General features: G+C 42.7%; 1 protein-coding gene across 1 annotated transcript in view; it reads left to right on the top strand.

Moving 5' to 3' along the window:
* The window catches only part of ATRNL1 (attractin like 1), a 968,544-nt gene that overhangs the window by 445,576 nt on the left and 508,131 nt on the right, over positions 1–14,837 (top strand). Inside the window, exon 20 of the mRNA XM_073595827.1 lies at positions 13,436–13,529. Coding sequence (XP_073451928.1) covers positions 13,436–13,529 — 94 coding nt within the window. The remainder of the gene's footprint in view (positions 1–13,435; positions 13,530–14,837) is intronic.

The raw sequence follows: 14,837 nt of genomic DNA, 5'->3' as shown, positions 1-14,837 counted from the left end.
TGTATGCCAACACCTGCCTGGCTTAAAAAAGGTCATATTTTTTATTCAGTCCAATATATAATATCTCTGATCTGGCATTCTCTGATCCCCGAAATGCCTTAGTATTGTAACAGTATATTATTATTTTAAAATCGTTATATCTGGACAATGAGTTCCTTATACAGTCCCTTAAAAGAGAAGTATGTTTTTTCTTTCCCTCATTCATACTTACCTAGGTGGATGCAGCATGGGTCCGATGCCCCGGCGCCTCTACACTGAGAACCAAGCGATCGAACACCACCGATCACTCGGTTTTCAGAACTCCGTGAGCAGAGAGCTGTAGACTGTCAGTCACAGCTCTCTGCTCGTCTCCCTCCTCACTCACTGGAGCGCTGAGCTGTGGATGGGGGGGGGAGCAGCTATCTCAGGCTGAGCGGCGTGTCAGTCCAGGCACCTGACGAATCCAGACTCCGTGGTCGGGATGATGCAGTGCCTGGACTGACATTGGTGACATCAGCAGAGAGCGGACTTCAGCCCGCTGTCTGCTGAAAACAGGTCACGGGAGTGCAAAATGAACTGCACTCCTGTGACCCATAGGAGCAGTCCAGCCAAAGGAGCTTTGGGTGGACTTCTCCTTTAATCTCAGATTCACATTCTTTACGTCTGTCTTTGTTTCTGCTGGAAAGATTTCCACCCTCTATATTTCTTTTGGTTATTGTTATTACTGAGACAAATAGTGCAAGCGCAGTTTCTCCAGAGCTTAGTAAATGAGGTAAAGCTTCACTTTACAAAGAATACTCAATCAAATGCAAAGAAAAAGAAATAAATGGCATGTTTGCTTGCACATGATTGGATGATGGAAGTCAGTAGAGCTTCATCACATTTACTAAGCTCTGGAGCAACTGCACTTGCAAAGTACACAGTCTATTTACCTTTAGTAAATGAACTCCATAAAGTGATGGGAAAACCAATGTTAGTTGTCACAAGAACAGGAGTAGAGGGAAGTCTTCCTATGGGGACACTTGCCTAAGATGGGATTTAAAGGGTAATCTCCCCAATGAGATAAGAAAAAAACAGGGGTTCTATGCAATTCCAATTAAAAATGTAAAGAGCAAAAATAAAAAGTTTGGGCTTTAAATGTGCTTAAAAGAAGAACGTGACTAAGCTCTTTCTGCTCTTTGTTGGCACATTGCTGGTGGCCAGCATCTACAGAATCTCACAATGCAGAGATTTTATGCATATTAAAGTGGAATTCCACCCATTAAAAAAAAATTGTCATTACTGTGCAGCAAATAATATAATAAATGACATTTGGAGATTTTTTTTTTTTAACTTACCTTTTCATGGCTGTTGCTATGCGGTCCCTTCAAATCTTCCCCTTCCTCACCGCGGCTCCTTACGTCACTTCCCTCGGCGCCTCCGCCCGCTACTGCTCCTGGGAGATGTGTGTCATCATTTCCCAGGAGTCAGTGGGCAGCGCCGAGGGCTTTGTTGTCCTCACAATAGGGCGGGCACTTCCGACGACGACGCCCGTTGTGATGGCAACGTCAGAAGTGTATGGCGCTGCGCCGTACATACTGCACGAGAACGGCTACACCAGAGCATGGAAGATAGTGCTTGTGGGCTTCACATGCCCACAAGCAAGATGGAAACATCCAAGAACAAGGAATAAAACATATCCTGCTCAATTAAATCTGCAATCGAGCAGCGATTAAAAAGAGAAACGTGAGTACTAGTAATAAGTGTTTTAAAATGAAGATATTCATCCAAATTTTTTTTTTTTTTTTCTCACAGTTGGAACTCCACTTTAACCCATACAATGACGTTGGCCATGTGACCATTTGGGTACCCGTTTCATATTCAGCTGATGCGACTTTGTTTTCACCCCATTGAAGGGAATTAAGATAGAGTTAAATAGTTACATTTAATTCCTAGAGATAGGTCCTTTTAATACCTACGACTGCTTAAATCTTGCAACTAGCACTGAATCTAAGCTGAAAATATGGAAGTTTCCTACTTCCATCACTATCCTTGGGTGCACAACAGAATCATGTGACAATAGTCTCCCAGAAACACTGAAAATCATGCTGAATATAGATACTGTTGTTTCTATAAAACATAATGAGATTAAATTGAGGGCTCTTAAAGTAGAATTATAGGCAAAACTTTTTTTTTTTTTCCACTTTGAAGCGTTATAACCCCCATCAGTTTATTGTCATCTATGTACCATTGAGGAGATTTCCCTTCACTGCCTGTCCCATAGCCAAAACAATGAGTAAAGCCGCGTACACACGAGCGAATGAGGTCGTGTGTAGACCTCATCAGACTTTATTTTTTCGAAAATTCTGACGGACCTACAAATAGAACATGTTCTAAATATTTCCGACAGAACCAATTCCTATCGGGAAAACCGATCGTCTGTATGCTGTTCTGACAGACCAAAAACGACGCTTGCTCTGAAGCAAGTACGAGACCAAAGCTATTGGCTACTGGCTATTGAATTTCCTTTTTCTGGTCCAGTTGTATGTGCTGTACGTCACCGCGTTCTGGACGGTCGGACTTCGGTTTGACCGTGTGTAGGCAAGACCGCTTGAATAAAATTTCATCGGAGAGAAACCTTCGGAGTTTATTCCAATGGCAAAACCGGTCGTGTGTATGTGGGATTAGAGGAAATGCCTCCAAAGTAAGGGAATTTCTGGTTGTCTCCAGGTTCATACAAAAACTAGTGTCACCGTTGGGAGATTTTTCCTCCATATCCTTTTATTATAACCTCTCAAAGTTTGGGATTCTACAGTATTTCACTTTCTTTCATGTTTGGGGATATAGAGCACCAAGACAAATAGGGTGCAACTCCCTAATGAGGACACAGACAGCAATAAAAAATGTACCGGTGTTCTAATCTCTCTTCACATTATCTAAAACTAAAAAAAAAGTTTTGCCTTCAGATATGCTTTAATGACTTTAGCACAGCTGGATAATATCACTTTGATGTAACTTCTTTCCAAATAGTGCTCTTTACCAATAACAAAGCAATGAAAAATTCCAATGGTGAATATTTTTATGTTTATTATAGGTGATTTGGGATTGATGTATAATTTCATATGCTGTTTTAAATTTTACATGATGGGTCAGTGGGCAGCTGGAAGCTTTAATTTGCTGTTATAGGTTTTCGTGATCAGTCAGTGGCTCTCAGGCAGCTGGACGCTTTAGTTTGCTGTTATGGGTTTCCATGATCAGTCAGTGGCTCTCAGGTAGCTAAGCATTTTAGTTTGCCATTATAGGTTTTCCATGATAGGTCAGTGGTTCTTAGACAGCTGGACGCTTTGCTGTTATGGTTTTTCATGATTGGTCAGTGGCTCTCAGGTAGCTAAACATTTTAGTTTGCTGTTATGGGATTTTCCATGATCAGTCAGTGGTTCTTGGGCAACTGGACACTATTCTTTGCTGTTATGGGTTTCCATAATCAGTCAGTGGTTCTAAGCCAGCTAGACACTTTGTTTGCTGTTATGGGTTTTCCATAAATGGTCAGTGGCTCTCAGGCAGCTAAACATTTTAGTTTGCTGTTATGGGTTTTGCATGATGGGTCATTGACTCTTAGGCAGCTGGTAGCTTTAGTTTGCTTTTATGGGTTTTCCATGATCATTCAGTGGCTCTTGGGCAACTGGACGCTTGTCCTTGCTGTTATGGGTTTTCCATGATGGGTCAATGGGCAGCTTGATGGTTCAATTTGCTGTTATGGGTTTTCATGATCGGTCAGTGGTTCTCAGGCAACTGGACACTTATCTTGCAATTGTGGATTTTCAATGATTGGTCAGTGGCTCCCAGGCACCTGGACGCTTTAGTTTGCTGTTATGGGTTTTCCATGATCAGTCACTGGGCAGCTGGACGCTTCAGTTTGCTGTTATGGGTTTCCATAATTGGTCAGTGGCTCTCAGGTAGCTAAACATTTTAGTTTGCAGTTACGGGTTTTCCATGATCGGTCAGTGATTCTAAAGCAGCTGGACCCTTTACTTTGCTGTTATTAGTTTTCCATGATCAGTCAGTGGTTCTTATGCCGCGTACACACGGTCGGACTTTACGGCAGACTTTGCCCGGCGGACTTTTCAAAGTACTTTACAATGGACTTTCCGAATGAACGGACTTGCCTACACACAATCCACCAAAGTCCGTCGAATTCGTATGTGATGATGTACGACCGGACTAAAACAAGGAAGTTCATAGCCAGTAGCCAATAGCTGCCCTAGCGTGGCTTTTTGTCCGTCGAACTAGCATACAGACGAGCGGACTTTTCGACCGGACTCGATTTCGACGGATTAATTTAAAACATGTTTCAAATCTAAGTCTGTCCAACTTTTGAGAAAACAAAGTCCGCTGGAGCCCACACACGATCGAATTGTCTGACGAAATCCAGTCCGCCGGGCAAAGTCTGCCGTAAAATCCGCTCGTGTGTACGTGGCATTAGTCAACTGGATGCTTTACTTTGTTTTTATGGATTTTCCATGATAGGTCAGTGGTCCTTGGTCAACTGGACCCTTTAATTTGCTGTTATGGGTTTTTCGTGATCCTGCCATCGCTCACCCTTCTTTGGAACCAAATTCTGTGGCGCTATGTATCTGTGGTGCCCCAAACGTGCAGAATATTGGCCTCATCTTTCCCCAAACTAAAGTTCCATCTATTAATCTAAATTCAATTTCTTTGCATCCCCCCAGCTATTCCCCAATTGTTCATAATAAACTACAATATGGTGTAGAATGCGATTAATAATTCAGACTCAGCCGCTTAGCACACCGCACCAAGGATTTCAGTTTCCATTCTGAGTTGTGCCATAATGGTGATTTACCTTTCGGAATTTAATAAGCTCATAGCCGGCTTCTAAAAACGTTTTTGCTGTTTCACAGCGAGCAGCTGACTCCTGAGCGATATGTATTTGTGCCGCAGTTTATGAAGTCCCACCTGGCATCAAATAACCCCTGGGGTAAGGAGCTCACCGTGCCAAGCTCTGCCATCCACGATCTGTTTAAAGCCTAACTGAACTTGCTGTTTAAATGAGCTAAATAGATTCCAGGTGCATTAAAACAAAATGCGTACATAGTCTAACAGTTCTTTAGAAAGAAGCCGCAGACTGAGTAAAAAAGCCTGCCCTCTGTTTGTATGCTGCAGAGAAGGACTCTTGATCTCTCTAGAAACAGTGGTCTCTCTGCAGGGATCTGATATCCTCCCCCTCCCCTCCAGAGTTGTTGCTAGAGCTTTGCAATGAGCAGGGAGCATGATCTTCTGATTTTTGAGCTATATGTCTGACTCAGCAGGGGGAAAGCCAGACTTCTTCAGGGAGACCAATGCTTCCACTCAGAAAGCATAGGTCCTTTTTTGCAACTTCATTCATTGCAAGGATTTTTGGCAAACTGTATTGCAGCTCCTCACCTGCTTTAGCTTTGTAGGTACCGAGTAAGGCTATTCCAGTGCACTTGCTAAAATAAAGCGGGAAACTCTTTTTATAATCAGATGGCCAGTCCAGGTGATCTAATGAGCGCAACCTTAGCCTCTCCCAGTAAACGGCTTGGTATGCTCCCATTTGCAATGTTCCGGGCAAATGTCTTATGTGTTCTACTCTTGCACTAATAACATCCCATTGGAAGATCCCCAAGTGCAGTAATCCTAAGGCCCATTTCACGCGGACAGACCAATCGGGTCCGCCTGTACGTTTTTCAGGTGGACCTGATCGGACCATCCATTGCTCTCTATGGAGTGGCAGATGTCAATGACATGTGTCCGTTGTCACCCGCCGACATCCGATCCTGTCCGCTAAAAACAGACGGATGGGGATCGTTTCCCATCTGTCTGGCTGATCGAATGACAGTTGGATGGAAACAGACAGGTGGTCCTTTTCCATCCAACCGCCCATGAAGAACAGCGGTGATCAACGGACAGATTTCCTACTGAGCAGATGGATCCATTCCTGGAGGATGCCTGTAATATAGTACTCAGTCTCAATGCAGCTTAGTGGGAAGGGCTTAGTGGGGGGGTTTAAGGATTCTGAGGAATCCTATCCACAAATTAGTATAATTACCTGCATGCTTGAGGTAATTGTAGCTGTATTAGTGCAATTGCAACAAGAACAACGGAGTACTGTCCACACACACAAATTCTGCCATCTATCATTATTAAAAAAAAAACTTCCCTTTTCATTTTGTAGCAGATATGTTCTTCTGCAACAATTTCTATTCACGCAGTTAGTACTGTCTGTGATACTTTTATTTGCACTAACATCCACATTTTCAGGATAAGCCTTTGGGCTGTACCCCCCCCCCACACTTCTTCAAGGTCCAAGCAGTACTAATACACAAAGTTTTTGTGTATTAGTACTGCTTGGACCTTGAGGGGGGGGGGGGTACACCCCGAAAGCTTGCACTGAAAATGTGCATGTTAGTGAAAATAAAAAAGGATCACAGACAGTACTAACAACGTGAATAGAAATAGTTGTAAAAGACCATATCTACTTCAGAATGAAAAGGGAAGTTTATTTTTAATAACGATAGCTGGCAGAGTTTCTTGTGCTTAGCAGGTTTATTTTCTATGAGGACCTTTAAAGAAGAATTTTCATCAAAGATTTTATATCTGGCTCCTGTCCACCAAGCGGCAACGTGTATTATGCACTTTGTGCCATCTCTATAGGTGGTCCTGTTTCTGAGCTAGCGTGGTCTTGTTGGCATCTCGCCCACCCTCTCCCCACTGCTGTCTGACCACTCATAAACCAAGGGGATGAATATTTAATGACAAGTAAGCGCTCTTTCAGATAAAAAGTTACATTTTTGGTTTCAGATAGAATAGAGGAGGGTTAAAATACCTGCAAACTGTTATATTGCTTTTGGTGCCCCTTAAAGTAGAGGGGAAAGCATGTCCCTGTGTCCCATAACATTAGGGTGCAGTCATGTTCTAATACCAATCCAGACGGCAAGTAAATTTAAAGAGGTAGGGATCGCCACTATTCCTGACCAGCCCAGGTGAATAAACGATAAGGAGCGGCCTTAGCCTACATGTCTGCACCAAACCACACACCCAGATGCATTTTGCCCCGCCCACCATGGGCTTAGTCAGGGGGCACTGGTGGATGGAGCGAAATGCATTAGGGTGTGTGGTTTGGTGGAGACATGTAGGCTGAGGCCGCTCCCTATAGTTTATTCACCTAGGGTTAAAATACCTGTCAGCTACCGGTATTTTTTTTTTTTTTGTCTCATTTTTGAACTAAGATTTTACCTTACTTCCTGTTGCAAAGATACAAAAGAAGGTGAAAGGAAATCTCCTAAAGTGGAACTTTATGCTCTCAATTCAGTATTAAAGCGGTATTAAACCCAAAAGCAAAAATGTCATATTTTGCAGCTTACTAATCGTTAGATGTGGTGACTGCATTCATTTTCTGTTTTAACTCCGAAACTCCAGGTGACGTCGGTTGTGACAAAACATGTCTGGTGGAGCCTGTGCTCGTGACAGCATTGCATTTTTGGAACCAGGAAGCAATCTGTAAGACTCCCGGGATCGATGTTATTGATAAGCGCTGCCATTCTTTTTACCTTATGACATCTGCATGAATTGCTGAATGGGGGCCTTTATGTGTACTTCCTTGGAAACTGACATTGAGTATTCAACTATATGAACAGAGGTGTAACACATTGGATGGTGGTTTGTAATCACACAAGCCTGCTTTGACTCTATACCCTGTGTATGTGAGTCCATATGCTCTGGAAATCATGCAGGGTTTGCATACTGTGGTGGATCATGGAGTGACTTCATTGATCACCAATTAGTAGTTCTGTATACATCAGCCTTTTCTACGATGACCTTTGTGATTTACTTTTTGATTTTTTTTTTTTTACATTTTTTTTTCTATGATGTTTATGCACTTTGGATTCAATTAGTCCACTTCATAATTTTAATGTTAGGTCATTTTTTTTTTTTATTTTTTATTCACTTTTCATCCCATTGAATTTTGTTGTCAATTATTTATAGGATATCTGCTATACTTACACCACTCACATTTGTAGCATTGCACTGTGGTTAGTAAGTTTTCTATTTTAGACATTTTCCCTCTGTTTTCCACTGGTGATCTGGCCAGTAACACACCTCCTGTATTAGAGTGCCCCCACTCTGGATGAAGGAGCACAGGGGACACCTTTGGATAGCAGCATTGTCAGTCTGGGTGTAGGGGAGTGTTGAACTTACTATAAGATTTAGATTAACTAACAAATTGAAGCTGAACTCCAGCTAATACTTTATAATCAGTTACAGCAAACATTTTTTTTCCCTTTTTTGGATAAAGGTTTTACATAAATAAATAAAAACTGATCATCGTATGCGCCCCTGCCAGTGGTAAATGGTTTGTCTCAACACTGTAACTGATACATTCTGGTAGAGAGCTTGTTCTTTTGAAAAACAGCAGACTTACTGGCCCAACCACCAAATTTAATTAGAAGAAAAAGGTCTAAAAAAAAGAAAATGAATGCAGCAATCACATCTAAGAATTGGTAAGCTGCAATATAAGAAGGTTTCTCCTCTACTGTTGTTCTGGTGGGTGTTTCTCCCGCTTTCACTTGGCGACAGCGATCAAAAGGACAAAAATAGAGATGGCATTTTCTCCAGCAAGAAAATTTGTGAAGGAGGGTCTGATCTTTCTACAAATTATCTAGATGGGAAACAAAGTGTGGGCTTTAGATACACCCTAAAGGGACATTTCACCCAAAAGATATCTGTGGAAGCAGTTGGGCAGAATCACGTTATTCAGGCATCTCTTGGGCACTCTAGTTGTAATATCTTTTCCTACCAAATTCGAACCCTCTGGCCACCAACCCCACAGAGTCTCTCTTCCTGCTCTATTCTCTGCAATATGTGGGCAGAGCTCAGATTTCTACGTAATAGAGCCCCCATAGATGTATGGGTGATTGAGTTTGTGTCTTCAGCATAGGAGTGTTGTGTGAAAGCTTGCCGCACAGTCCCCTTTTGAAGGATGTACGACTATTAGAAGTAATAATAATCTCCAATAAGACATTTGTGCTTTATTGATTGTTTCTTTGTATCTTGCGGGTGTCATTGTGTAAGCCATTATTCACATAAATTCCCCGCCTGCTGATAGCCAGATGTTTAGTCCTGTCTCCCCGGAGCCCCACACCGCAATCTATTACAGGTAATATCTGGGCAATATACAGAGTTTATCCGTCCTCCTCCCACCTGTAGACTGGCATAGGTCTAAATACCACCAGCTGCCCAACCTATAGACTGGCATTATCCTCAGTGCCCCAGGGGAAGGCTGCAAACCGATGAATATCCATTGAATGACTCCTTACAGCTTCTGCCTCTTCCCCTGGCATGAGAGACGGGGCAATGAAAACTTAGGGGGAATTAAGCGATTGTAGGGAACAGGAGGTATGAGTGTCCTATTCATTATAGCTTACATATCATAGGGAACAGGCGCTATGATGGGTCCTGATCAGTACAGTTTTCAATATATAGAATAAAGAAGGCATGAGGTTTCTGCTTCTTACAAATTACATCCCATGGGGAATTCTGAACAAGGGTTTTTTTTTTAAATAGTTGCCATTATTCATATACAGCAATTGTAGGGCACAGGAGGTATGAGGGTCCTACTCATTACAGCTAACAGTCTAATAGTAAACAGGAGGTATGATGGGTCCTGCTTGTTATGACTTACATTTCATAGGAAATTAGAGATGTGAGTCCTGATCAATACAGCCTACATCTAATATGGAAGCAGGGGTATGAGGCTTCTGGTCATTACAGCTTATATCTAATAGGGAACAGCAGATTGAAGTATCCTGATCATTACAGCTTACCGTATATACTCGAGTATAAGTCGATCCGAGTATAAGTCGAGGCCCTAATTTACCACAAAAAAATGGGAAAAACTTATTGACCCGAGTATAAGACGAGGGTGAGAAATGCACAGCTACTGTAAGTGGAAAAGAGGGTCAACAATGCCCATTTGCAGCCTCACTGTGCCCATTTGCATGCCTCACTGTGTTCATTTGCAGTCATAGGTCCCCCGAACTTCAAACACGGTAGTTAAGGGTTCCTAGATGCCCCCTAGCTGTCTCTGAACCCAAAGGGTCCCGAAATGACATTGCTGCAGATGGACACAGTTGACCAACTTTGGGGCCCCGTATATCCAAAGCTGGGGTTTTTAGCACCAAGTGGACCCGAGATACAGGGCCCCAAAAATCGGTTCAGAAAATGTCAAGCACTTTTCTGCAGCAAAGAATGACAGTTTCCGAACCTACTTTGGGGCCCCGTATCTCGGGTTTGCACACCAAATTTGGGGTCCCTAGCACCAAGTGGCCCTGAGATACGGGGCCCCAAATTCGGTTCAGAAAATGTCAAGCACTTTTCTGCAGCAGAGAATGACATTTTCCGAACCGATTTTGGGGCCCCGTATCTCGGGATCACTTGGTGCTAGGAACTCCAGCTTTGGATATGTTGTGGTTCCACTTGGTTTGCACACCAAATTTGGGGTTCCTAGCTCCAAGTGGCCCTGAGATACAGCGCCCCAAATTCGGTTCGGAAAATGAATTTTTTTGCTGCATAAAAGTGCTTGACTCCAGTATAAGTCGAGGGGGGCACTTTCAGGACAAAAAAATGTGCTGAAAAACTCGACTTATACTCAAGTATATACGGTACATCTAATATGGAAGCAGGGGTATGAGGCTTCTGGTCATTGCAGCTTATATCTAATAGGGAACAGCAGATTGAAGTATCCTGATCATTACAGCTTACATCTAATATGGAAGAAGAAGCATGAGGTTTATGGTCATTACAGCCTACATCTAATAGAGAATAGGCAATATGAGGGTCCTTCTTGTTATCACTTACATTTCATAGGGAACAGGAGGTATTAGAGTCCTGATCAATACAGCTTACATCTAATATGGAAGAAGAGGTATGAGGCTTCTGGTCATTATAGCTTATATCCAATAGAGAACAGGCAATATGAGGGTCCAGCTTGTTACAGCTTACATCTGATAGGGAACAGCAGGTAGAAGGATCCTGATCATTACAATTTACATCTAAAATGGAAGAAGGGGTATGGGGCTTCTGGCCATTCGTTACAGCTTATATCTAATAAGGAATTGAAGGATAGAGAAAAATGGACTTTAACGGCACATATAAAATATTATAACAATTTTTAATAGTTCACATATATTAGCTACATATACAATGCACATTGGATAAAACACATTAACTAATGAATACAAAAAGAGGAACCCATTGATCGACCCAAGAAATGGACGCCACTTGTATGCTTCCTGTGGGGCTATATTGGTAAACGTCAGGAAGACCCACACTAGAATATGGCATTTTCTATCAGGGTCCTTGAAGAATTAAAAAAATGCTCAACATGTTTCGCGACTAGGATTGTCACTTCTTCAGGAGCTTCTGTATCTTTATTTAGAGAGATAGATTGCAATTAGAATAGAATATAAACATTTAAATATACCGTTATCATGAATTATATACAAATACATGACCATATTTGTATATAGTGTGAACTCACCACACTTGGTGTTGAGAGAATCTTACAGTTCACCCCTGTTAGTGGGACACCGCTGCTCACCAACAAAGACCTCTCCTGATGGATAGGAGAGGAAGACCACAAGACCGGGCGCCAACCACAACCGAACACAAAACTCAAAAAGCAGACTGAGATATGGGGGTGCATCGGATAACTAAAATAATAAGTAATATATACGACAACTGCGATAATAAGCAATTTCGTACTTGCATAGCCACTGCAGAGAAGTATCCACAGCTGCCCAGTACATTTCATAGGGGACAGGAGGTATGAGAGTCCTGATCAATACAGCTTACATCTAATATGGAAGAAGAGGTATGAGGCTTCTGGTCATTACAGCTTATATCAAATAGAGAACAGGCAATATGAGGGTCCAGCTTGTTACAGCTTACATCTAATAGGTAAGAGCAGGTAGGAGAATCCTGATAATTACAATTTATATCTCATAGGGAAAAGTTGGTATGGGGATCACTGATTATTACAATCTAATAGGAAGCAGGAGGTATGAGGGATCCTGCTTGTTACCGATAACATCTAATAGGGGACTGAAGGTAAGAGGGTCCTGATCATTATAGTTTACATTAAATAAATAACAGAACATTTGAGGGTCCTGCTTCTTACAACTTACATCTCATGGGAAATACAGTTTACAGCTAAAAGAGAATAGAAGCTATGAGGGTTGTGGTCATTATAGCTTACATCTAATAGTAAACAGAAGGTATGATGGTCCTAATCATTTCAGCTTACAACAAATAGTATGAGGTCCTACTTGTTCCATCATGAACAGGAGACATGTTGTGTCCTGCTTGTCATCACTTCCATTTCATAGGGAACAGAAGGTATGAGGGTCCTGCTTATTACAGCTTACGTCTGATAGGCAACAGAAGTGAAGAGGTTCCTGATCATCACAGCTTACATCTAATAGGGAACAGGAGATATCAGAGCCCTGGTTACATCATCCCCAGGGCCGTTTTTAAGGCAGGGCAAAATGGGCAGCTGCCCTGGGCCCTGTCATTGTTGTGGGGCCCAAAGCAGCTGTCCCATACTTGCCAACTATCCTGGTTTAATTTCCCTCGTCCCTTGAGGTTTTAGTCCTGTGCTGTGTCCCAATATCTCAGTGTGAAGTGCTGCTACTAATGCTGCCCAGCTCTGCCCTATTGTTGTGCAAAGATGACTCACCTGCAGACCCTGTGTTTACATGTAAATTACCGGCATTCATATGTAAATAGCGGCAGCATTCATATGTAAATAGGGACGGCCAGCGGCATTGATATGTATATCATGCCCCCCTGAGGTCATATCCACAGTAATCTCTAGCAACCAATCAAGCAGAAATCATGTGCTGTAACCTCTAGCAACTAATCAGTGAACTGTAATGTGTGCTGTAACCTCTAGCAACCAGTCAGTGAGCGGTAATGATACACTGTAACCTCTGGCAACCAATCGCAATAGCTGCCTGATCTGATTCAGTAAACTGATTTTGAGTCTAGCTGCAATTTATTGTATGTCTCAGAGCAGGTGCAGAGCAAAACTGCATGGGGGGGGGCCCAAGAAAAGTTTTGCCCAGGGTCCAATCAATATTAAAGTCGGCCCTGATCATCCCACTCAGGCTATAGGTTCATGGTGAGAGGATAGACTGCCGGACATTTTCTTTGTATAACAATACATTTTGGTTTGGTTGTCAAAGTTGGATATTCAGGTATTCATCATCAACTGTTGCTGCAAAATGAAAACCGTTACAAGTCTCGGAGTGTCTGTAGTACTCTAGGTGTCTAGTGGGCTCCAGGTTTCCCATCTTTTTATAAATCTTTGTCATAACATGAGCTCTGTATTTGGAAAGTGTGTGTGCTCTGTGTCTTATGCCTGTCTTCTCCTCCACAGCCTGCGAGTGTAACGGACATGCCAGTATCTGTGAAATGCAAACTGGAAAATGCCACTGCACCACCAAGGGGATTAAAGGAGACCACTGCCAGCTGTGAGTACTGTGCCGGGGCTAAACTTGGGGTGTCTGGGAGGTAGTGAGGGGAATTTATGACTTGCGTTTTTTCTATTTGTATTGTTTGTCATCTGGCCTCACTGTATACAGTTTTCTTAACCACTTCAATACCATCCTCTAGTACCCTCTTTCTCTCCAGGCCATTTTTCAGTACCTTGCTAATTTGACAATTATTTGGCCATGAAACACTGTACCCAAATGAATTTTATATCCTTTTTTTTTAAACATACCTTTCTCTTGGTGGTTCTTAAGGCCGGGTTCACATATATGGCAATTAGATGCGTTTTAAACCGCATTCAATTCGCATGACATGTGAATGTGATAGGCTCTCAATGGGGCCGGTTTACACATGTCCGGGCAGCCGCGGTGTGGTTTCAAAAAGCGTCCTGTGCTTTTTGGGGTCTGGTTCAGGTGCAAATTCAGGCAAAAAAATCGGCTATGAATCGCACCTGAACTGGTGAACAGAAATGCACTGGACCCCAGACTGCAAACCCCAGCCTAAAGGCTAAAAAAGTTTGAAAAAAAATGTTCTGAATGCCCATTGCATTTCTTTAGGCCCTAAAATGCTAAAACAGTACAAAGACCCTCAAAATGTGGTGGGAGGCATGGTGAGTTTTTTTTTTTTGGAGATCTAATTTCTTGTCACAATTTTTTTGCAGAATGAGGAAACATGCTAGTGTAGGGATGTTGAGCAGGCTCTGCAAACTCTGTCTGTATACCTGTTTTTGGCCACTGAGGGTGGACTGTCTACAGGGTTGGCTGCTGCCACAGAGTACAGGGGGTGCATGACTATTAAAGGGTGGGGAAGGCATTCATGGCTACAGGGCTCTGCCTTTGTTTCTGCCATTGGGTATCACTTTCCCTCTGTGTCTGCAGGTGGGTGCTGTGGGCATTGACTGTAGTGCTGGCACTTTGCTGCCTGTGGCCGGATGTGTAGTGGGGAGAGATCAGTGGCTATCCTTCATTTCAAACAGACAGAGCCTGGGAGAGGAGGGTTAGCTGCTGTATCCAAACCTGAGATGACTGTGATTGATTCACAGCTATCACAAGGAACAGAGCCACTCTGATTGGCTCCTTTGATTCTGCCTTTGATCTGTGCTATCTAATGAGAGGGTAGTCACAGGGGACATTGTGGAGAAAATTGGGGTTAGAAAGTGGAGGAGGATGAGCGACAGGCATGGCACAGTCAGGGGCGGCAGAATATTGGCAGCAGTGGTGTCAGCGGATGGTTCACATTTGAATGAATAGCTAAGGTAAGCAACTTGTAAGCCACTACTCATAGCTATT

Source organism: Aquarana catesbeiana, linkage group LG08, assembly GCF_042186555.1.
Source record: "Aquarana catesbeiana isolate 2022-GZ linkage group LG08, ASM4218655v1, whole genome shotgun sequence".
In the NCBI taxonomy this organism is placed as follows: domain Eukaryota; kingdom Metazoa; phylum Chordata; class Amphibia; order Anura; family Ranidae; genus Aquarana; species Aquarana catesbeiana.
Note: the sequence above shows the minus strand (reverse complement) of the source record. Positions and strands in the feature narration are given on the sequence as shown.